At 39.1% G+C, this 25275-nt stretch overlaps 1 protein-coding gene across 5 annotated transcripts in view; it reads left to right on the forward strand.

Annotated features, from left to right (window-relative positions):
• The window catches only part of FAM184A (family with sequence similarity 184 member A), a 134699-nt gene that overhangs the window by 50308 nt on the left and 59116 nt on the right, over positions 1-25275 (forward strand). For all 5 annotated transcript variants that reach the window (XR_006890460.1, XM_046674280.1, XM_046674281.1 and 2 more), the window contains exons 2-6: positions 10580-11434; positions 12402-12537; positions 14179-14360; positions 16628-16825; positions 20237-20359. Coding sequence is in view for 4 of the 5 variants with exons in the window: in XM_046674280.1 (XP_046530236.1) it covers positions 10580-11434; positions 12402-12537; positions 14179-14360; positions 16628-16825; positions 20237-20359 (1494 nt within the window). In the remaining variant the exon portion in view is untranslated. The remainder of the gene's footprint in view (positions 1-10579; positions 11435-12401; positions 12538-14178; positions 14361-16627; positions 16826-20236; positions 20360-25275) is intronic.

Below are 25275 nucleotides of genomic sequence, written 5' to 3' on the forward strand. Positions count from 1 at the left end.
TGTTATGCTAAGTGAAATAAGTCAGACAGAGAAAGACAAATACCATATGATTTCACTCATGTGGAAGATAAACAAGCAAACACATAGCTAAGGAGAACAGATTGGTGGTTACCAGAGGGGAAGGAGGTGGGGGGAGGGCAAGGGGTAAAGGGGCACATGTGTATAGTGATGGATAAAAACTAGACTGTTGGTGGTAAACACGATGCAGTCTATACAGAAATAATGTACACCTGAAATTTACAGAATGTCATAAGCCAATATGACCTTAAAAAAAATGTACTGAGCACGTGCTAAAAGTTTGTTGTTTGTTTGATTTTTTTGGTTAAAGTTTGGTAGCACAGATCTCATCGCACGGACCCTAAATAATAAGCCTTATAATAAGACTTCTGTTTGCTATTTCAGAAATCAAGTTAAATCTTCTGGGGAAGCAGAGGTATTCTACATTACCATAGAGGAAAATACCTCCAATGTTATTAGACTTTATAAATATTTTTCAAATGACTTTTCCAACAATAGCTTTAGAAACTCATAGAGAGCAAACATGTCTTTAAAGGTAATTCTTTCCCAAAGCTATTGGAGTTTAAAGCTCTTTTTAAATTAGGTTTTTATAGTGCCCTTGGCTTAAATAAATCCAAATGAGCTTTTTTTGTTAACTGCCTTGCAAATGTTTCATTTGGACATAAGTGTATTGCTGGAATTAATTTGATTATATAATGTATGAGGAACAGCTTTTGTTTTTTTATTTTTCTTTCTGACATAACAAAAGAACTGGACCAAGAAAAGAAAAAAATTGGAAATAATTCATTGCTAGGACTAAACGCCTCTCTGTGGGCAGCATCTCCTCCCCTTCCACTCACCTTGAACTGCAGATCTTCCGTGCTTCTCCCTAGTAGACCCAATTCTGCAGTCATTGATGGCAAATGAATATGTGGCTGAACATTTTTGTGAGAATATGGGTTTAAAGGGCTTAAAACATTGCAAAAGACTTAAAATCCTCTTTAAATATCTAGCCTGCCAGCTGCCTTGTTTCTTCACCGTTCTCACAGCCGCTTAAAAGAATCCCCTCCATAGTTCTGAGCGGTTCAAGCCTGGCCTTTGTTCAAGCAGCCCACAGGGACAGCAATTACTATTCAGGCAGCCCCCTTGCAGGGCTTGCCACACGTAGGTAGGATGGTTTTTCTTAAGGACCAAACCTTTTGTAAACAAAGTTAAATTCATTTTGTAAGTTTTTTCCTCATCTCTTAATGGCTTTAAACTGAGTAGGACACCCTAAATGAGGAACAGTGGATTGGAAGAAGCTGGGGGGCAGAGTAGTATTTGAGAAGCAGAACTGATAAATGTGCCCTCCTGTGGTATTGGGTGTGCTAAAGACCAATAGGGTGGATTGAGAAAACACGACATAAAATTTACACAAAGAGGAACTTGACGTAATTCTATAAAAGTTGTTATGCATATGCATTCTACAAGACAATCAGGCTGGTCTCTCAAAAATGTCAATGTTGTGGGTCTGGCCTGATGGCACAGTGGTTAAGTGCGCACATTCCACTTCAGCGGCCCATGGTTCGCCAGTTCAGATCCCAGGTGCGGGCATGGCACCACTTGGCAAGCCATGCTGTGGTAGGCGTCCCACATATAAATTAGAGGAAGATGGGCATGGATGTTAGCTCAGGGCCAGTCTCCCTCAGCAGAAAGAGGAGGTTGGCAGCAGATGTTAGCTCAGGGCTAATCTTCCTCAAAAAAAAAAAAAATCATTTAAAAAAAAGTCAATGTTGTAAAAAAAAAAAAGCTTAGGTTTCTTTTTGTTCAGATTAAAGGAGACTGAAGACTCAATACAATGTGGGATCCTTGGTTATATCTGCATTGATAGAGAAAAGCTGCTGTAAATTTTACTATTGGAATCATTTGGTAAACTTGAATACAGGCTGTGTTTTAGGTAATATTCCATTAGGTTAAATTTCTTGGGTGAAATAATGCTGTTGTCTTTGATGTTAGGAAATATATACTATAGTATTTAAGGGTGATAAGGCCTCATACCTGCAACTTATTTTCATATGGTTGAGAAAAAAGAAAATGTTTGTATGTTTGCAGGCACACATGTGAGTGCACATGTTTGGTGCTCAAAGATTTTGGGTTTTTTTCTTTCTGACATTTATTTTATGCTAAACGATGTTCTGTGGGTTTTGCTTCTTGCTTTTCTTTTCTTTAGGATGTATGCTCATTTGTAACCTTCTCATTTTAATTTTTTTCCTTGTGCCCACCTCATTTTGCTAGCATGGAACTACTTGGAACTAGTTCTTAGATTCAGTTCTGTAAACTTTTAGTTTATTTTTAAACTAAGTTTCTTTCTTTATGTTACAGTGATTAATCCTGAAACCTCAGTTGCATAAATATATGCTATTATTAATCACCAGTGAAAAAAATAAGAAAATATGGAGGGATTTGTGTAATTTCTTTATTTTTAAAAGAAAAACAGTTTTAGGGGCCAGCCCCGTGGCCAAGTGGTTGAGTTCTATGCACTCTGCTTCGATGGCCCAGGGTTTCGTGAGTTGGGATTGTAGGGGAGGAAGATATTTCCTCTACCTGTTCTGGGTTCTTCTGGCCAGAAAATGAATTAAATTCACACGAGACAGAATAACAGGAGAAAATTAAACAAAGCTTTATAACATATATATGTGGGAGAGGCTCAGACAACCTGAGCAACTGGCCAGAATGGCTGAAGCCACCACCTTAAATATCATCTTCAGCTAAAGACAAAGGAGGATGTTGGGGGTGGAGGGGGAGTCGATCATGGGAGGTTACCACACAAGTACAGTACACAAGAGTCAGGTTATTATTGCAGACTTGAGTCCTTGCCTTCCACATTGATAAGAGTTTCTAGAGATAAGGTCATCCCTCCTTCCTGGTACAGAGAGGGAGACACCTTTACAGATGGATCTTTCCTTTATGATGTAAATGTCTCTTAACAAAGGGTAAGTAAATTCTACTTTTCAGAGTTTCTTTCGTGTCTGCAGTTTTTAAAAGTAACCAGCCCAAAATCCTCATGCCAAAGAGACATATATTGGGTTAGCCAATTCCAGTCCCCCGCAGGATCCTGGGTATGGACCTAGTACTGCTCATCAAGCCATGCTGAGGCAACATCCCACGTAGAGGACCTAGAAGGACCCACAACTAGAATATACAACTATGTACTGGGGCACTTTGGGAAGAAGAAAAAAGAAAAAGATTGGCAACAGATGTTAGCTCAGGGCCAATCTTAGAAAAAAAAGAAAAACAGTTTTAAACACATTTTATTAACATGCCCTTAAGGATGCTAATAATATTCAGGCTCCAAAAGGTGAAGCATTTTAAAGGAAAGTTAGATTCCCTGAGTAAGCCACTTATAGCTCATCAGAAATATTTGATAATTTGTGGAGATTTTACTTATAAGGCTGATCTAGGAGGCGCAGAGCTGTGTCTGTGTTGTGGCTCTAGAACAGATGGAATAGACCTGACATGGCAGAGGTCAGTAACCCACTGTTTTTGAGCAGCTTGAGAGACTCTTTAATATTCTTTCACTGTGGTGCCTTAAGGCCCAAGTAACCTTTTGGTGACTAGCTCAAGTAGAAGTACTGAGAGTTGAATAATAAAAACAATAATAAAAATATATTCTTCCTTTGTTTAAAGTGTTCCAGATTTTTTTTTTATTATTGAATCAGATTGCTCCTTTGATGCTTTTTAATTCCCTTGTGTCTCATGCAGTGCTTATGGACTCTGGGAGTGAGTCCTCTGTCTCTCTTTCTCTCTACTGTTGGTCTGTCTGTCTGTCTGTCTGTCTGTCTGTCTCTGGCATTGATCAGAAAAGGAAAGTGAACAAACACCCAGTATTTTCAAATAAGCAAAAAATAAAGGTTGAGAGTGGCAGGAAACGCATCACCTGAAGGAGCGGTGATGAGAAGGGTCTGCTTGTGGGTGCTGTGTGCTTGAGTCTGTCATGAGTCCGTCGTACTGGGAAGGCTGAGGCTGGCCTCACCAGGGTTATAGCATCGTTTATGGACAGTGGAGAGAGGCTGCTGATGGCTCCTGCACTCTGCAATGATGAGCTCATCTCCCATCATGGAGGAGTATGAAGCAGTCAGACAGGAGCTGCCCATCTCCACCTCAAATCTTTTTCTCCTCACTCTCTTGGGAGGAGTTTTTCCTACTCTCAGCCAACACCAGTCTTTCCATCTGTGTTAGGCAGTCCTGGTCTCCAGCTTTCTCCATGACTTTGGTGCAACAATGGACCCTTCCTTGGATTACATTTTCGCTCTCTCTTAAAAAAAGCTCTCCCTGGACTCTGCTGCCTCCTAGGCCATCATCCTAGTTGTTTCCTTCCTTTTATCAACTACTTCTTGGAGTTTTTCTCTACCAGCTGACTGCCTCCATTCAGCCACCCATCCACTCATCCACTTTTGCCACTGTCCTCCAGCTTCTGCGCTCACCGTCCTGTTGAATGTGTACTCAAAGGTGACTTCTGTGATTTAGATTCTGAACGTAGGGGCTTTGAGTCTTCATTTTTCCTGATTTTTTTGCAGCCTTTGACATGACCCACTGGCCATCCCTTGCATCTTGGACCTTGATGCCCTGCCTGCATTACACTCTTACTCATCTCTCTCAGCACGTTGCCTCTGTCTGTGGGTCCTTAGCCTCCTCCCTGCGCCCTGCCCCCTGCCCACTCCTCAGTCTCAGTCTTTGTCACTCTTCCTCAGTAGTCTCTCCCTTCTGGACTTCGTTCAGCCCAACAGCTCCGAGCACCTCTGTGGTGTGGACCACATCCACCTTTCCAGCTCTGGAGCCACCTTCCCCCTCAGAGTCCTGCGCTTTCCCATCTTTGGGCCTTTTGCCCTCACTGTTCCTACAGACTGGAATTTTCTTTCTCTATGTTTCCTCTTAACATTTCAACTAAATTAAGATTCTGGTTAAGATAAACATTTTATTCAGAATAAGGGAAAACTAGTGCATTCTCCCACTCCCTGCAAAGACTCATCTTATATTTAAATCCTATTGTATATAGCATTGTGTATTTGCCTGCAAAGACTCCTTTGCAAGACTTACCAAAATCTTACTTTGACTAACTGAGTAAGTATTTCTGTAAGTCTTCAGTCTCCGCTAAGCTGCCAGAGAACAGACACATCTATGCATCTAGTTCACTATTGTGTTTTCTGTGCCAATTATAGGTCTTAGTACATAGCAGGTGTGCAGTAAATTTTGTTGAAGAATGAATGAAGTAGAAATTGACCATTAAAGGTTTGCTAGTAAGCTATCAAATTTTAACTAGGTCTTTGGATTTTTTACGTTTTCCTCAAAATATATGTTCTTTCTTAAAATATAATAATATTCAATATTCTTGAAAAAGTTTAATTTTTATAAATCAGTTAGATTTCTTTATAAGGAAACTTGCAGGGTATCTGTTGGTAATTCATGAAAGGTCCTTTAATTTTCTGTTTCCCTTTTCATTGTTATGTTTTTGTAAATCTAAGGCATTTTGAGTGTTGATTGATTCTCTTAGGACAGTTAACGTTAATCTTTTAAAAGAATTTAACATTTTCTGATTTTAATAGTAATAAACATTCATTACAGAAGGTTTAAAAATACTGAATATCTTAAGTTAGAATTTGGTTTATTTCTTTACACGCTTTTAAATATGTATCTGCAAATGCACCCACACTCACTTTTTTCCCTTCTATGAGATTGGATCCTATTGTATATAGTATAATGTATTTGCCTTATATTACAAGCTTTTTCTTATATTACAAAATATTCTCCTAAATGAGAGGTGCTTTTTAATGGTTACACGGTATTGCATTGTATGAAAGGACAATCATTTTATTCAGCTATTCCCTTACCTCAGCAGCATTAAACTTGTTGGTATACTATGCAACAGTTGAGGTCCACGTAAAATATTTAAGCTAATCTAACACATACTTTTCAGTGAATGTACTTTATTACTAATGAGTTAGATTTTGGTGGGAACCTATTTCTATTACCAATGTATTAGCTCAGTCTACCATAACAAAATACCATAGACCTTCTCCCTGTGTCCTCACATGGCGGAGAGAAAGAGGGGAAGCAAGCTGTCTGGTGTCTCTTCTTATGAATGCTAATCCCATCACAAGGGCCCCTGCCTCGTGACCTCATCTAAACTGAATTACCTCCCAAAGGCCCATCTCCAGATACATCATATGGGGGTTAGGTCTTCAGCGTATGAATTTGGGCGTGAGGGGAGAGACAGTTCAGTCCATAACAGCCAGCAATGAGAACTATTTCAGAAACTATTTGGGGGTCGACCCCAAGGCCGAGTGGTTAAGTTCGCGTGCTCCGTTTCGGCAGCCCAGGGTTTCGCTGGTTCAGATCCTGTGCGCGGACATGGCACCACTCATCAGGCCGTGCTGAGGCAGCGTCCCACATGCCACAACTAGAAGGACCCACAACTAAAGTACACAACCATGTACTGGGGGAATTTGGAGAGAAAAAGCAGGAAAAAAAAAAGAAGATTGGCAAGAGTTGTCAGCTCAGGTGCCAATCTTAGGAAAATAAAAAAGAAACTATTTGTTTTTACCTAAGTAGCATTTTTAAAACCAGAATCTAGAGTTGTTCTCATTTTATCTGTAAGATTATCTGAAAATCTTCACAGAAAAAATAAAAATTATTATTGCTTATTCATCATGGAATATATAGTTAAATTATGCATTATTGGCATGAAATGGAACTGTGAAATTGTGTAAAATTGCTGAAATGATTGTACTATCCCATTCCATGAATGTTCAAAGTTCCAGAAAAACTGCAGATGGCTCGATGTCTTTTACAATAGTTTATGGAAAGAGACATTAGAGAGTTTCCTTTTCCTATGTGGAAGATAATAACCAGTTTTATGGATGCTTATGATCACTTACTGAAGTTTCTTTTAAAATTAGTCTCATTCTCTCCATAAATAAATGATACAACTAATAAGGAAGCCTTACCTCTTAGTGCTTTATATTTTTTAAAAAATCTTTATATAACATCTTGTTTTTTGTGAGGAAGATTGGCCCTGAGCTAACATCTGTTGCCAATCTTCCTCTTTTTGCTTGAGGAAGATTGTCACTGGGCTAACATCTGCTCCAATCTTTCTCTTTTTACTTGAGGAAGATTGTCGCTGAGCTAAGATCTGTGCCAATCTTCCTCTATTATGTGGGATGCCGCCATAGCATGGTTTGACGAGCCGTGCTAGGTCCACACCTGGGATTCTGAACCCGCGGAACCCCAGGCTGCCGAAGCAGAGAGCACAAACTTAACCACTATGCCACTGGGCCAGCCCTTATATAAAATCACTTTTTAAAATGTTAATGATGGGTTGATCTTATAACAATGAGGTCACTAGGGTAGAATAAATATGATCTTTATTTAATATTGAGAAACCTGAGGCATGGAGAAGTTATTTTACCTAAGGTCAAAATTCCAGTTTGGTTCCATTCTGCTACTTCAAATCGTATCTTTTATGTGTTCATAGAACATAGAACATTTATATTACCTTGAGAAATAGTAATCAGAGAAAGATACTAATAAATGATTACCTTTGTAATTATGTGGAAAAGTGAACAGTTAGAGAATACTACGTCTAGTTAACTTGAAAATTCATATATAGCATTCTCATTTAAAAATATAATTAAATAGTGATGTATTTCAAATGGTAATTTACAAGAGCACTATTAATTTGTTATTACACTTAGCATTCTTTCGTTGTTCCTGTTTAAATTTTTAGAAATTTAACATTGCTTTCCGGGAAAATAATATATGGTCAGTATGATATTGTATTTTTTTGATATAATATACTTTCAGAATCACATAATTGGTTTTCTCAGTGTGTGAGTTTTGTGGTAAGAACCCTGAACTATTTAGTAGAGAGTAAACAAAACTAGCTCAGATTCAGATATTTTTAATTTCCGGCTGCCAATTTTGGCTAAGTTGGCTTGTCTTTAGATTAGAACGGGAGTCGGTAATAAGGTCTTTAAAACAACTACTCAACGCTGCTGCGGTCGTCGGAAAGCAGCCATAGATAATACATAAACGAATGGGCATAGCTGTGCTCCAAGAAAACTTTATTTACAAAGACAAGCAGCGGCCGTATTTGGCCTGCAGGCTGTAGTTAGCTGACCTCTGGATTAGAATTATAAAATGAAGTACTGCTCCTCACCAAAATATTTCCTTGTTATTTGTCAGATGTTTTGTTTACTTTTCTTAAATTCCATTCTTTCTAACTTAATGTGTTAATTCCCTCCTATGTCCCCTTAAATTTCACCTTTTTATTCACCTTTTGGTGTGCTACTGTGCTTTTATATCTTCAGTTATTTTTCTAGGCTCTCTAACATTCTCACACAGCCTTACAACCTTCTTGTCAAGACCTGCCAAATTTAATCAGTCTAATGCTTACTGAGTTTCAGGAATGAGTGGTGTTAAGGAAATTGAGGTACTGGGTATAGAGAAAAGATAGACTCCCATGAATTTGGGTGGTCTTGGAAGACTTATTAAAGTAGGCAGGACTAGAGCTGTCTCTGCAAAGACTGGAGGGAAATTAAATATTAGAAAAAAGAGAAGCGTATTTCAACAAATTGTCAAGGGGAAGTTTACATGTGCTTTCTCCGCCCTGCACCTCCACCCCCCACCCCCACCCTCGTTTCATCCCCAATTATATGGAATCCCGCTGTGGATGGGTCCTTTTCAAGATCATTTCCTGAGCAAGGTACTAATAGTATGACTTGTTTTTCTTTGGAGATTCCTTCTCTTTGGAGTATCTGTTTTCCTCCCATGCTTAGTAAGATAAAAAGGGATGCACACAGACCTGCCCTGGGGAGGTCTGAGACCTGTGGCCTGGACCAGCTCTGCTCTAGGCATTCTGGCAAATGGACTTCTCTCCGGCTGCTTGTCATCTTTTTCCTTAGTGCCCTTCCCGTCTTCTCTGGCCCTCGACGTGGTAGGCAGGTACAATCCTGGGAAAAGGGAACAGGAAGCCACCCAAGTTTCTTGGGTTATAGGCTACCTTCGAGCTTAAATGTGCAAATGAAAGGAATCCTCCCTGGGAAATCTGTGTGGCTCAGGAGGGACATAATTTGAGATTAGGAATTAGGGTTATTTAAAAAAAGAGAGAGAAACTGTGAATAAGCATTTCTTTCCCTTCTGTGCACATATTTTCCTTTGGACCTTGCAGGAGAAGGGATAGCTCTTCAACACAGTTGGAGTCCTGACATGTCTCAGCCTTTTTATCTTTGGTATGATTACATCTCGCAGATAGTTACAGCGCACAAGTGTGTACATGGACAGGGGACTGGATCTGGAAGACAAGCCTTCCAGAGTGGAGAGAGTGGAGCCCCTGTAGGGTCCTATGCCTCCAATGTATATTCTTCCCTCTGCAAGTGCAGCTGCAGGCCTGGCGGTGACAGCCTAGAATTAGCTGTAGGATCTGGAGTTACCAGGATATGTGGAGAGCCTGGTGGTCTGTCTCAGTTGCCTCAGGCTACGTGAATAAGTGCTCTATAAAAATGGCAACTTTTGCATCTTAATTGCAGTTTCTGATGTTTGGTGCAGGAATTTATTTCTAAAGCCAGAGTAAGATCATATTAAAATGAGCAAAGCTGTGGGACACTGATTTTTTAGCTTCTGGATTGTGGAATTGTATAGTGGTCACTTCTTTTTACTTCAGAAGAAAACAGGCACATCTCTAATCCTTAAGTATCAGTCATGAATATTGCACTGTCTGACCACTGTGGTGTGATGGAGGGCGTCAAGGAACATACAAGAATGGGAGCGTTACTATAAAAGGCATAGTTGTCATGTGGAATTAAGGTTGGGGAAATCTCCATGGAATCATTAAAACTCAAGGACTAAAATGAAAATAAAGACCTGTACCCAGAACAGTCTGGCTCTAGGAATCTAGCTTGCTTAGAGGCAGAGGGCAAATTAGGCAATGAGTAAAACTACAGCATTTGATGTGTGAGCAGAAAGTACTAAGTGGATTCTGTAAGAAGACCATTAGGAACTTAGGAGAGAAGAGGATCAGCCTTATAAACAGACCATAGGGGAATTAGAAAAGGAAATTCCTAAATTTAAAATATACTGGGCATTAAACAGATGAAAGAGGCCTTTGAGAAGACTTAGGGCCTAGAGCTTCCACTCATGCAAAGCCTCTCTTACCTCTAGGACACCAGTGTAGGGCAGACTTACTATGAAGCTTTCCTCCTGAGCCCCACCACTGCCCCCAGGAAGTTAGACCGGGCCATACGGAAGACTTCTTTCTCTCGTAGGCCAGGTGGCCTCCTTTGTCTCCTCCTCACTGTTTCATTTGTAGTTAAACATTTAAAATCTTAATTAAAAAATCTTCAAATGCAAATTTTGAGATTAAGGTAAAAATTTACTAACTAAATCAGTCTATGAATACAAAAACAATGCACGAAGTTTCAATACTTAATGTTTACCATAGGCAGTATTATGTGCATAGAAAAATAATCAATCCAAATGAAAGAATTAACTTCAAGTTAGAAAAGAATATGGTTTATTGAATTCTTCTCCCTTCTTTAAAACCATGCAGGTAATATATGCTTTGAACACTAAAAATGATGAGCATGAATCTGCAATTCAAGCCCTCAAAGATGCTCATGAAGAAGAAATCCAACAAATTCTTGCAGAAACAAGAGAAAAAATATTGCAATATAAAAGCAGAGTAACAGAGGAGTTAGACCTCAAGAGAAAGATTCAGGTTTTAGAAGCATCCTTAGAAGATCACATCAAAATGAAGCAGCAGGCTTTGACAGAATTTGAAGCGTATAAGCACAGAGTAGAGGACATGCAGCTTTGTGCAGAAGCCCAGCATGTCCAACGCATAGTAACCATGTCTAGAGAGGTTGAAGAGATTAGAAGGAAATTTGAGGAAAGATTACGGAGTTTTGGACAACTCCAAGTACAGTTTGAAAAAGACAAAAGGTTGGCATTGGAAGATTTGCGAACTGCTCACAGACGGGAGATCCAAGAGCTGCTGAAATCACAGCAGGATCACGGTGCCTCGGTCAACAAAGGGCAGGAGAAGGTGGAGGAGCTGCGCAGAAGGGAGGTGGAGACCTTAAACAAAACGCTGGAAGAGCTGAGACTGGAGCGGAAGAAGCTCATTGAGGATTATGAAGGCAAGTTGAATAAGGCTCAGTGCTTTTATGAGCATGAGCTGGATACTTTGAAAAGGTCACAGCTTTTTACAGCGGAAAGCCTGCAGGCTAGCAAAGAGAAGGAAGCTGATCTTAGAAAAGAATTTCAGGGCCAAGAAGCAGTTTTACGAAAAACCATAGGAAAACTAAAGACAGAGTTACAGATGGTACAGGATGAAGCTGGAAGTCTTCGTGACAAATGCCAGAAGCTTCAGATAGCACTTGTTGCAGCAGAGAACAGTGTTCAGGTCAGTAAAGAATGCTGCCTTCAACACATGGATATTTTTTTTCCAGTTTTATCTTTTTATTTTCAATTAGATCACTTTAAGTTTTTTTCCCCATTGTGCTTTTTCCTACTTTGTGAGAAAATCAGTGAAGGGGTAATTTTTACTACTCTGTAGTTATTATTTCCTACTAGAATTTCAGACATTAAAGGCCCAAAAAGATAACTTAAAATCTTGCTGATTATTTATGAACGGATTTTATTTAAAGAACATGTTAATATTTTCCTAAGTGGTTTGGGAGGGTTAAAATATTGGGTTTTGGGTATAATTATGTTTTTTCCTTTCCCATCATTAGTAATGGGCTGTGCATCAGTTGACATCCAGACAATGAACAAAAAATTAATTGCTTTCAGGGGCCAGCTGGGTGGCACAGTGGTTAAGTTCCCAAATTCCTCTTTGGCAGCCCAGGGTTCACTGGTTTGGATCCCGAGTGCAGACCTATGCCTTGCTTGTTAGGCCATGCAGTGGCAGGCATCGCACATATAAAATAGAGGAAGATGGGCACGGATGTTAGCTCAGGGCCAGTCTTCCTCAGCAAAAAAGAGGAGGATTGGCAGCAGATGTTAGCTCAGGGCTAATCTTCCTCAAAAAAAAAAAAAATTTGATTGCTTTATAAACCTGCGAATTAAATAGGGGTATGGCACAAGTTTGAAAAAGAGTGCCTACAAGTTTTGTTTTATTGGCATAGAAAATTTCATAGCTGTGTTTTTAATATCTCTGCAGGATTTGAGTGGATTAGAGGTAGCCTTTCGTGATTGGGTCATGTGATTTATGAAGATAACATGTTATAAGTGTCAGCAAAACTGATTTGAAACTAGGTATATTGTTAAGTAACTTTTGAATCAGAGAAAGTTTCTGCTCATAGTTTAAAGGAATTATTTAGCTTAGCGTCATTCTTGCATATTAATAATGGCTATTTGATCTTTCTTAGGTTCTTCAAAAACAGCTTGATGATGCCAAAGAGGGAGAGATGGCCTTGTTAAGCAAGCACAAGGAAGTGGAGAGTGAGCTGGCAGCAGCCAGGGAGCGTTTACAGCAGCAGGCTTCAGACCTCGTCCTCAAAGCGAGTATGTCTGGCTCCACTTCTGGGTGTATTCCTCAGTTAACACCAACACTGAACGCTAATTCAAAACAAAACTTCTCTTTTCGTCTCATGCTTTAAAATTATTTAGACTCTAATGGCAAAGAACGCCAGTGTCGATTAATCATAAGATAAGCAAATGATAACTTATTTTTAGGAGCATAGTTTTATAGAAAAATTGAGTTAGCAGATATTATAGCACCAATAAATCATTCACTAAAAGAAAGACAAGGCACTCTTTCTAGACTTCGTTCTTTAAAGCCATGTAAATTAGTGGAACTATATGTAAATTATAGCACCTCATTTCTTTTGGCTTGTTGATAAAGACCATTTTGCATTAAAAACTGAGTTACTGGGGCTGGCCCCATTGCCGTGGCCAAGCGGTTAAGTTCGCACACTCCACTTCAGGCGGCCCAGTGTTTCATTGGTTCGAATCCTGGGCGCGGACATGGCACTGCTCATCAAACCACGCTGAGGCAGCGTCCCACATGCCACCACTAGAAGGACCCACAACGAAGAATATACAACTATGTACCGGGGGGCTTTGGGGAGAAAAAGGAAAAAAATAAAATCTTTAAAAAAAAAAAAAACTGGGTTACTCCTTCTGACATGGCTGACCTGCTCCTTTCATAGCCCGCAGTAGAGGAAGTGGGTGACCCGTGTCAGTTCTACATTTTGCCTGAGTGCTTAGTGTGCCAGGTGTAGCCATTTGAGCTAGTTCTTTGAGGGTGTCATCTGATTTGTTTGGCTCACCAGTGAATCCCAGATTACCTGTCCCCTAAAACAGTAGTTTTTTTACTTTAGCGTGTATGAGAATCACCTGGAGGGCTTGTGCAGCCACGGATGCTGGCCCAGCCCCAGAGCTTCGGCTTCAGTAGGTCTAGGGCAGCTTCATGACCAACTAGAGTTCCCAGGCGCTGCTGGTGCCGCTGGTCAGGGGGATCTGAGAGCCGCTGCCCTAACACACGCTTTCTGAGACCTTTTTCTCACATTCACTTTTCATCTCTCTGTCTCTTCTCATCCTCCCTCCCCCTTTTTGCTGTTGTCATTTATTTTCTTATTTCATAACCTGCCGTCATCTGTCTCTTACCCCACCTTTGTTCTTTATCAGATCTCTTGTCTAAAATAAATTCAGTTTTGACCAAACAGCTCCCTGCCATCTTTACTCCCTGCATGCAGAATTCTTCCTCTTTATGTGAGAATTTGAAAAAGGAGAGATTAGAAATGAAAAAATTACTGACTTTCGCACCGTAGTATTAGTCAGTGTGTTCTCTCTTGCTTTGTTTTACGCCCAAGACTTTTATCCACACCCTGAGGAGTTGCTTCCACTTCAACCTGTATAGCTTGGCATCTTTAAAAAAAAAAGTGTAACGGTCCTGGGTTCAGGGAGCAACATCATTAAGGTGAAAATAGACTTCCTTCTGATTTAAATTATTCTACTTGGGTAAGAAGTATTTCCATGGTGAATGTTTCTGTTTCATACAGTGGGGAAACCAAAGAACTATTTGTACATGCGGACCATTTATTTTACTGAGGTATTAAGTACAATTGTGTCATAAAATATAAACTGTTTTAGACCACAATGCAACAAATTTTAAATTGAAGGGGTTTTCTTTTTGGGGAGTAGGTCATATTGGAATGCTTCAAGCAACTCAAATGACCCAGGAGGTTACAATTAAAGATCTAGAATCAGAAAAATCAAGGGCCAATGAGAGATTATCTCAGCTTGAAGAAGAAAGAGCTTTTTTGCAAAGCAAAACTCAGAGTCTGGATGAAGAGCAGAAGCAGCAGATTCTGGAACTGGAGAAGGTAAAAAGCAGTGGAGGACCCCTTCTCTGCCCCGACCAAGAAAGGAAAGGAACACAAGTTCAGTTTTCCTCTTTTTCAGATTTTCTTTAGAGTGTTTATTCCTGTTGCACAGTAATAGTCTATTTCTTAAGTCTAGTAATTTTTTGTTTTTATTTTGAGGAAAAAAGGTATAAAGCCAGACTATCTCATATTGTGTATATGTTCAAAATATTTTCAATAGCAATTTATGACGTAAAAATTTAAGACGTTTCAACCTATCTCAAGCCAGAAACTGAATAAACTCTTATTTCAGTGGAATGCACATTTCTAGTTACTCATATTTGTTTTTCTATTGATAAATGTATTATTGCATATACACCTAGGACATTTCTATAAAGCTGAAGAAGATGACAAGCATCAAGCTCTGAAAATTCATACATCAACATACTGAATTTCTAGATTAAACAAATAACACATATCATTTGTAGAATAATTGCTGAATATTTATTCCAATTTTTCAGATATCTGCAATACTAAGTGGGAGTTTTGGACACTCTCTCTCCTTCCCTCAACAACCAAACTTGTTGAAAAATGTCTGTTCTCCTTGCCCCTTGCTCACCTCCCATTCACTCCTTACCCAGGTGTGGTCTGGGTTCTCTTACCACCACTCCACGGGATCTGTTTGCCTCAGCCTCCAGTGGCATCCTGGTTGCTGAACTTGGTGGATCTTGTCTCCCTGTGGTACTTACTCCTCTCTGATTTACAACATCTCTCTTTTGGTATTTCAGTTCTCTGTGTTTTCCTCCTGTCTCCCTGGCCTTGCAGTCTTGTTTGTGAGCTTCTCTCCTCCGTCTGTTCCGTCACCATTGATGTTCCCCAGCATTTTCATCTCGTTCCACACGCTCATCCGTTCCAGTAACATCACCTGTCACTTATTCAGTGATAGCTCCCAAATCTGCCGGTCTAGGCCAAATCTTTTCCCTGTACTTGAGTCCTTTGTGTCTAACTCCCAGTAGATACCTCATTCTCACAAACGTGTCTAATCAGCATGACTAGCACTTTCTCCCCCCAAAAGCACTGTATTTCCTTTACTCCTTTTTTCAACCAATAGCACTACAGTCTGTCTAGTTTGGTAAATCGGAAGCCTGGGAGTCATTCTTGGTTTCTGTTTCCTTAACCCCCTTGTCTCTTACAAAGTCCTATCGGTTTTCTACTCCCTTCATATATTTGTATTCCATCCTCTCTTCTTCATAGCCATTCTTGGATCCTAGGTTTAGGCACCTGTCATTTTGTGCCTGGATTATAGTCACAACTTCATAACTGCTCTCCCTGCCTTCAGTCAACTCTCTGGCCTACTGCCAAGATGATTGTTTTTAAAAATGTTTCATTTACTTAAATTTCAATGATTTCTCATTCTCATCAGGATAAAATCCAGAGTCCTTACCATAAAAAACCCCTTCTCATCATTTGACTCCTGCCTACTTCTGAGCCTCGCCCCTCACCACTCCCAGCCTTGTATCTTGTGTTCTATCCACACTGCTTAGCTGCATGGACTTCCTGTCTGCCTAAACTTCGCTGTCTGGTTAACTACCTCTCATCTTTCAAAATGCTGGAAATAGTTATGAGTGCGGCTTTTGACATCAGATGTAGGTTTGAAATGTTCTCATCCCTCATTTACTGATGGGCTTGTGAGAATTAAATGAGAGAATGTGTCATCAGCAGCAGCTCAGATATTTTCTCTTCTGGAAAGCCTTCCCTGATCTCTCTCCCCACCTCTTTTACACACACACCCCCCACACATCCTTTCTCACCCACTCCAGGTTAGGCTCATTTCCTGTATGCACTCCTTTCATAGAACTTATAAAATTATATTGCCACTCTCTTTTGAGTTGTTTTCATCGTTAGACTGTGTATATTTAAAAAGCATTTAATTGGCACACAGTAAAATGGTATGGAGTCATACCATTTGCGGGGTAAACTGGTCGGCCATTTTGTGTGCCCCTTTGACGTCCAGAAGGCCATTCTCCCTTAAGCTCACAGATGTGCTAACTCATACTTGGTTCTATCTTAATCATAATCTGTTTTATCACCTGCTTTAAGATTACGCACTTTGCCTTTGCCACCCTGTCATTTTCTGAGAACACCAATGGTGTATTCTCATGTTCTGTAGTCTAAATTCTATAGCACTCAGTTCATTCGAGTTTATGTATTTACTGCGGATTCAAAATACTAATAGCAGTAATGAAAAAAGCAGGTGCCATTATTGACCTTTATTTGTTTTAATTCAGAAAGTAAATGAAGCAAAGAAAGCTCAGCAAGAATATTATGAGATGGAGCTAAAAAACCTGCAAAATCGATTGGAAGGGGAGTTGGCTCAATTAAACGAGGCCCATTCTAAGACTTTGGAAGAATTAGCTTGGAAGCACCATATGGCGATTGAGGCTGTCCACAGTAATGCAATTAAGGATAAGAAAAAACTGCAAATGGTGAGTAAAAATTCAGCTTAGCATCGCATTGTACGTTGGTGGGGTTTCTGTAATGATCCAGCACGACCTATATTGTGGAGTAATGAGTTGCTTCATTTCCGTGATTGTTGTCTTGTAATCACCTTAGATCATGGTTCAAAGAGTAACATACATAAAAGTTTTTGATATGGGATGTAGTTTATTAAATGATACCAGGCGTTTCTCCTTTGTATAAGCCATACTGGAAACAATCCCTTGATCTCAAGTGGCCTCCTGTGAGACAACAACATGGGTGTGCTCCTTAGGAGGCCTCGCTAGGGGAAGCACTCATCCTCCTGTGGACAGTTTCCTTCCCAGGGAAAATGATTTTTGATTTGTTTTGTTTTTCTCCCTCAACTAGGTAATCAGCTTGCTAATAGAAATACATGACAGACAGTACTGCATAGTAGAAAAAGCAAAGTATCTGACAGATCTGGGCCCTACCCTGAGCTCTTTGCTTACTAGCTGCTGAATCTTAGGCCCCCAAAAGCTATGCCTCAGGCTCCGCTCCTGACGATGAAGATGGGATCCATCTTGTAAAGTTCCTTTGAGGGTTAGGTGAGGTGAAGTGTTGAGAACCCAGACATGTCCTAGCGTATAGTGATAAATAATTGTTAGCTGTTAGTATTTCTTACTGTGCATCAGACACTGCAGTGATGTTTTACATTTATTTTTTCGTTTAATCCTGACAACACAGCTATTGGTTCGATTGTTAGACCCATTTTACTTAACGGGAGCTAGAGACAAGGAGAAGTTAAACACTTGTGCACGCACATGCAACTAGTAAGAATCAGTCAGGCCTTGAACTCAGGTCTCAGATTATCACCCCTCAAGGTGTTTAACCACCACATCCTGTAGGCATGTATTAATGATGGTTGTTCTTTGTTTATTATATAATAGCACTCTACAGCTTACTAAGAACTTTCTTATAAATTCCTTGTTACCTAAGACTTGGTGATTAAGGTCATTTTTATTCTATAGATGGTGAAATAGGTTTAATAAACCTAAAGGACTTACTCAGAGCCACAAACCTAGTAGATAGAAGAGTTAGGATGTGAATTGAGATCTTCCGCCTCTGTGTCCCTTCTTTTTGCGATACAACTAGTTGGAAAAAATATTCAGTACCTAAACTTACTTAATTAAAAATTCAAATAAAATTTGCTGTGAGAATGTTATTTCTATCTAAACTTACTATTGTATGTTTACGTACCCAGAGACAGAACTTAATGGCATGTTATTTCTCAAAATTGTGGTTGTCATTTTTTCTGTGCCTGCTCAGTATTCCATGACCAGTTTGTACAGCTTTAATTACACGTGGCATGTGCTTACACCAACTCTAGATGTGTGTACCAAGTGTTCCAGGTCTTATAGTAAAGTATTTCATAGTAGCTGCTTCAGTAATTTCTTCTGTAACAATTTTTTGTTATTTATCATTTCTACATCCCTTTTTCACCTTAGCCTTCCCCTCTCTTATTGGAATATTTAAATTGCACATGTCCTGCCTTCTGCCTCTCTTTATTCCCCTATATAAAGCTCTAAGTGCTAGAATCAAGGCATCTTTCATCAATACAATTTTTGCCTCATTCCTTCCCTCCTAATCATCCCCTGACCCACTAAATTTCAGTTTCTGAGCCACCTAAAGATCTGCTTTAAGCCACTTTCATTTCTTACAATCTTTCTTTGAAACATGGTTGCCATATGACAGATGACATGAATTTCCTGTATGTGAACATAGTCAGAACCTCTTATCTGCACCCTCCTCTTCTCTCAGAGTTACTTGTTTATCACTTGTTGCATCATTCCTTCTTGTCTGGCTATGTCTGAGCCCAGGCTAAAACCAGCCTCTTTCCAGAATAGTCTTTCTCAATGTCAAATTCATTAACATTTAGCTAAAGGTGACTTTTCCATTCCTTATTCCTTAGTTATCAAAACGGGTTATATTTTCCTTTGTAACTCTAGTTCGCTCACCCCATTTGAAAGTGGATACACAGAGAATCCATGCAGAAAAGAGGTAACATAGCAGGCCTGAAACCGCCATCCTTAGAAAGGGCTGGTGCGAGGTCGGCCCGTGGCTGGTACCTGGCAAGTTGAATTTCAGGAGGGGTCCCACCATTCCATGATAAAAATGACTCACTGTGCCTAAACTGTTTATGCAAACAATATGGTTTATGCTAAACATCTGCTTTCCTTCTTCGAGTCTGGAATTTTCGTAAATGCTGGTCAGGGGATACCTGCATGACCAGCCCCCAGTAAAAAATCTGCGCACTGTCTCTCATGAGCTTTCCTAGTAGACAGCATTTCACATGTGTTGTCAGAGCTTGCTGGAGAGTCCTGTGTGAAAGGACTCTTGGGAGCCCGTGCCTGGTTTCCTATAGACTTGGCCCCATGCGCCTTTTCCCTTGGCTGATTGTGCTGATTATGTGGCTGTAATAAGTCATCACTGTGAGAACAACTGTATGCTCAGTCCTTGAGTCATCCCGGAAAATCGTCATACCTGGAGTTTGGCTTGGGGACTCCCAACACAGAACCCTGTATATTACTCTTCTCACCTTACGCTATAGAAGATTGAATTACTTGTAACATGCCATGCTCTTTTGTACCTCCATGTTTTTTGCACATGCTTTTTCTTCTGCCTAGAATGTTGTATTTCCCTCTAGCTTCACCATCTATTCTTACTGGTGTTCCCCTTCAAACTGTACCCAGGAATTGCTTTCTCCGTGAAGGTTTACCTACCAAGCTAGAACTTACCAGCTCCTCATCCATCAACTCCTGTACTCCCCATGTATGTCTAATTTTCATCACATGTTCTTTAATTGCTTGATACCCTGAGGTTATTAAGGGCAGGCACCATGTCTTATTGCCCTTGTATCCCAAGTATTAAGTAGCATACCTGGCAAATAGTAGGTGTACAGTAAGTATCAATTTTACTGGTATTGCTCTTTAGATCCCTTAATTTTGTACTTGTTAATTCTTGACTACATTCCAGTGCTAGACCACTGAGTTCCAGAAGTTTACCAGATTTTGTTTTTTTATGTAAATATAAAAGAATTCTGAATTCAAGAAATGGTTAGAATTTTTTCTGCCTCACCAACTTATCATTTGTATCACACATTTCTGTTTTTTGACTACAGCTTGATCTAGAGCAGTCAGATATTCTCACTACTTAAAGAAATTTATCCACTACATCATAAGTGATTCAGAATGGTAGAATCTCAGCCCCTAGGATTAATAAGATTTGTCCTTAACTCTGATATTATGATATTATTAATTAAGGATAAGGCTAATTTGAAGAGCAAAGTGTCAAAATATAAAACAGAATAGTCTTTTTCTTGGAGGCTTCAAAGTATACAATATTTGCAATTTTGTTAATTTTTTAAAATTTCTTTTCCTAAGGAATTGGAGGAGCAATATAAAAAGGAGAAGCTAAGCCTGGAAGAGGATAAAAATCAGCTTCAACAAGAGCTAGAAAACCTGAAGGAAGAGCTGGAAGACAAGCTGAATACAGCCAATCAAGAGGCAAGAATTCTTTAAGCCTGTCACCTGTGTTACATCTTAATGATACTGTCTTTTTGGTAACCTTGTATAAGTAGGTGAGCCTCAGAGAAGGTAACATATTCAGAGTAAAAATCATCAAAAAACTTTCACTGATGCTGAATTTTTCATAGTACGTTTGTTATATCTCACCAGGTAAACATTTACTAGCAAAAACATCAGACCATGGTGCTTTTGTGGGGAAAAGCAAAACAAAGGAGAACATCACCATACAGGAAAGGAAACGAAAGAGGTTCTCTGTGCTTTTGCAAAACATTGATTTAGTATTCTCTCCGCTGCATCTCCATTTAAAAAAGAGAGACTGTACAAGTCCTAGATAGTGACATCTAAAATAATTTTTAAATTCCATATGAAAATAGTATTGTTTAGCCTGGAAAAGAAAAGACTAAGAATAGAATATAATAAAAATGTTATAAATCAAAGAGTTGTGAATAAAATAAAAGCAAAGACAATTTAAAAGCCATAATATTGTTTGTTCCATCCCTGTCCGTCTTTTGTCCTGGTTCAGCTTTGTTCTAGCACAGCCTCCTCACTGTCCTCTTTTCCGTTCCAGTTCACCCTTCATGTGATTTGTAGAGTGATCTTCCTAAATCAGGTTCTTGTCTTGACACTTCTCATCTTGTCAGCTGTTCCCACCTGCTAGCGTCACCTTCCCCAGCAGTCTCTAAGTCCTGCTTTCTCGTAGCTCTGCGGTTCACAGAAACCACACCAGAACACGTGAGTGCCCCTGGGCCGGCTCACCATTTGCACTCAGGATTAAACATTTATCCAGAGAAGGTACCAAGCACTACATTTGGAAATGAGAGAGAATTGAGTTTGTTATTGGTATTAGCTCAGCCTCTCTTCTACCCCTGGCTTCACATTTGCATACCTCTCTTGGCAGAACACGGTGCTTGTAGTTATGGTGTCCCACTCTCATTAGAAAGCAGTTTAGTGACCATCTGTGTTTCTCATCCAGGTCCCCCAGGGTTCTACTTTCAGTTCCAGGTGGTTTAAGTATTTCTCCAACCTATATGCTGTAATCTCACTGAGAAGAATTCTAATAAATATGTCATTGATTTTCCTTCTGGATACATTCTCAGTTATGTTTTAGCACCCTGGCACTGTTTTGGTGCCGCGTTAGAATGGCTCCCTGAGAATCTGCCCGGCTCATCCCTCTGTACATACCTGCCTGCCCTTCAGCCTGCGACATCTTTTTCCCCATCCTGCTTTCTGGCTGGGATCACCAGAGATAACAAGCATGCCTGTTTTGTCTCCTGCTCTTAAAGTGATGATGTCAACATATCTCAGTTAATTATGATGCTTCTGTAAAGTTTCGTTTTGTCAGTGCTCTTTATCAGGTTTAGGAAATTCTCTTATAATTCTAGTTTCCTAATTTAAAAAAATCACAAATTGATGTTAATTTTTCTATGCCTATTGAGATCATACTTTTTTTTCTTTAATTTTTTGATGTACCTTATATTAATCAATTTTCTAATACTAAATCAACCTTGGATTTCTAGAGTAAGTCCTACTTAGTCATGATAGGTTATACATATATATCTTTTTTATATAATACTAGATTCAGTTTTCTGATATTTTTATTTTTAATAAAATTTTAGGATTTTTGATCCTAGCTTTGAGTAAGATTGCTTTGTACTTTTTTTTCTTACCATCCTCTACTGTTTTGGAACCATGGTTATACTAGCCTCATGAAATGAAACAGGACTTATTTCCTTTTCTGTTCTCTGGAAGAGTTGTGAGAAAATGGAGTGCTTTTTCAGTCTTAACTGCATCATGGTTAGAAGTGGAGGTTTGCATGAAAACAGTTTTTGAAACTTGTTAAGGCTGGTGTTGTGACCCAGCACATGGAAGAAATGTAACGTTCTGGGTGCATCCAGTTGTTTAATGCAATGTAGTCTGTATGCTGGTCCATGAAATCAACATTTTAAGCTGTTTTCTTCAAATATTCTGTATTCTCTTTGACTTTTGTCTTCTTGATCTATCAGTTACTAAAAACTGATACTCTGATAGTGAGTTGCTTATTTCTTCTTATATTCTGTCAGTTTTATTTGGAGGCTTTGTGATGTGCTTACAGATATAAAACTAGCTACATAATGAGTCATACTTTTTGGCTTAGTCTGTGTTGTTTGACATTGTACATCCAGCTTTCTTTAGTTTGATATGACTGATAGGGCTTTTTCCATCCACTGACTTTCCGTTTCCTACATCTTTATGTTAATGTCTGCCTCTTGCCAACCACATATAGCTGCTTTTAAAAATATCTAATGTAAACTTTGTGTCTTTTAAATAGAGAATTTATTTTATTTACATTTATTGGCTGGAAAGTAGATATATCTATGGAAAAACAGGAGGAAAGAATTAGAGAGTACTTCATAAAGACTAAAAATGATTGTTTTAGAAAAAATTAAAGAACATACTATCTTTCTAAGTTGATGGATGTTGATACCCTTAGAGGTGATATAGCCTAAAAATATAAATATGTCAACTGTAGATTTAGATGATAAATTCGTGAATGCCAGAATCATAATAGGATATTAAGGGAAGCTCATGAGTCTGAAATCTTAGGTGGAGAATATCCCTGTTATTCTATGAGATGTTATTTGGGCTACCCTTCAAAGATAAAATACTAGGCTGAATGATCAATATATCTGACTGTTATGGTCTTTTTAGAAGTTCTTGTAACATTTAAGTTGTACGTTTTCTTCTGGACATAAGCTTTTTAGGTATATATATAGTTTAGTATTTTGTTAAAATGAAAATCATTTGGATTTGTTTATTATAAAATGTTATATCACAGTTTATATACTGCCTGACACATGGTAGGAGATCAGTAAATATTTGTGAACAAAATATTTGTTGAATGATTAAAACTCATCATTGAAAACTAAATCAGCTTTCTATAAATAAGAGTGTTAGTTTTCTATTGCTGTGTAACAAATTACCACAAAACTGAGTGACTTAAAACAACCCATAATGGCACCGGCCTGGTGGTGTAGTGGCTACATTTGCGTGTTCTGCTTCAGTGGCCCAGGGTTTGCTGGTTCAGATCCTGGGTGCGGACCTAGCACTGCTTGTCGAGCCATGCTGTGGCAGCATCCCACATAAAATAAAATAGAGGAAGATTGGCACAGATCTTAGCTCAGGGCCAATCTTCCTCACACACACACACAAACACCCATGTTTATTATATCACAATTTTGTGGATCAGGAGTCAAAGTATGGGTCCTCTGCTCAGGATCTCACAAGGCTGAAATCAAGGTGACAGCCCAGACATCACGACATCTCTACAATTCTATGTGTGCTGCAGGATCTTCTTTCAAGCTTACTAGTTCTTGTCAGAGTTCATTTCCTTGTGACTAAGGTCCTCATTTTTTTTGCTAACTGTTGGCCAGAAACTTCTCTCAACTCCTAGAGCCCCACCCGGCCAATCTCTGCTACGTGGCTGCATCCTCTCATAACATAGCAGTTTACTCGTCCAAGGCTCACAGGTAAACCTCTGCAGCTTTGAATTTTTCTGACTTCTGTTAAGGACTTATCTGATTAGGTCAAGCCCACCCAGAATAGTCTGCCTTTTGATTACATTAAAGTCAACTACTCAAGGATCTGCAAGATCCATTTTGCTAAATAATGTAACACAATCATTGGAGTGCTGTCCCGTCATATTCATGGGTTCCAGGGAAAGCAAGAGTCAAACAGGGGTTATCTTAGAATTCTGCCTGCTACAACAAGCAATTAACTCACTTCTCTGGCTCTTGTAGTGGGTGCACAGTGATTGAGTTTCTAAACTCTATTCTGGGATATCTATATGTCATTCAGAGTCACTGATTGGTGGGTGCTGAAACCTCTGAGTATTGCTCTTTATGAACTTAAGCAATTAAAAAAACTAAGAACATGAAAAAGGTTTTCAAAATTCCAGATTTTCTAATGGAATTTAATATATATATGTGCATTTTAATGTAGTTATAATCTGTATTCACAAAAGCTTTGTGTACTTGATTTACAAAACTTCATTCCATATAAATATTTTCATGTATTAACTTTGTCTACATATTAGTCATTTAAAATATTCATATAGTATTCCATCATGTATCTTTACGATAGTTGCTTAAACATTTTCTTTGTTGAAGATTTAATGTTTTAATATTTTTTATTATTATAAATGGTGATAATTTTAAGGAGTTGCCCCCTCTTGTTTGAGGGGAGCGGGTTGTCATTCAAAGGCCATTGCCACAGCAGCAAGATGGGGTTTTCCTAAGGCCAGGTATGTGTACTGGTCAGTGACCACCAAGGCATCTTTCAGCCACAGGCCCGAGACCCTCAGGAGCCCCGGGGATTAGTGAGGTCTTCTCTCAACTCTGCTCATCAGGGCCTTATTTTTACTGGCAAGAGGATAAAGTCTCAGGTCTATAAATACTTTTGTTCATTAAATTTTTTTTTTTTTTGTCTAGCTCTTGCCCTACATGAAATTATGGGCCAAAGAATAGGAACAATTTTGTAGTTCTCATTACTTTTTACTAGATTGGTCCCCAGAAAAATTGGAACTAGAGTCCAGTAGCATCAGTAATATTTGCATATTTTTATGATTTAGGAAACATTTGTGGCCTGCATGATACCTTCTAGGTGGTAGGGACACTTTGACAAATGTCAGGGAACTCTTTCAAGTGGCTGCTATGATTGGGTGATAAATACAATATATTTTTAGAGTCCAGAGGAGGGAGTGATTCTCTGACCATAGAGTTCATAAAAGCTCTGGAGAATGTGATATTGGAGAATTTAAAAATGTGACGTGGGAGACTGTCTTTGAAAAAATTTGCCGGATATAGGAATGACGGAAGACAGTATAGGTATGAAGAACCATGTAAATACAGTTATAATGT

The sequence above is a fragment of the Equus quagga genome, chromosome 11, assembly GCF_021613505.1.
Source record: "Equus quagga isolate Etosha38 chromosome 11, UCLA_HA_Equagga_1.0, whole genome shotgun sequence".
Classification (NCBI taxonomy): Eukaryota; Metazoa; Chordata; class Mammalia; order Perissodactyla; family Equidae; genus Equus; species Equus quagga.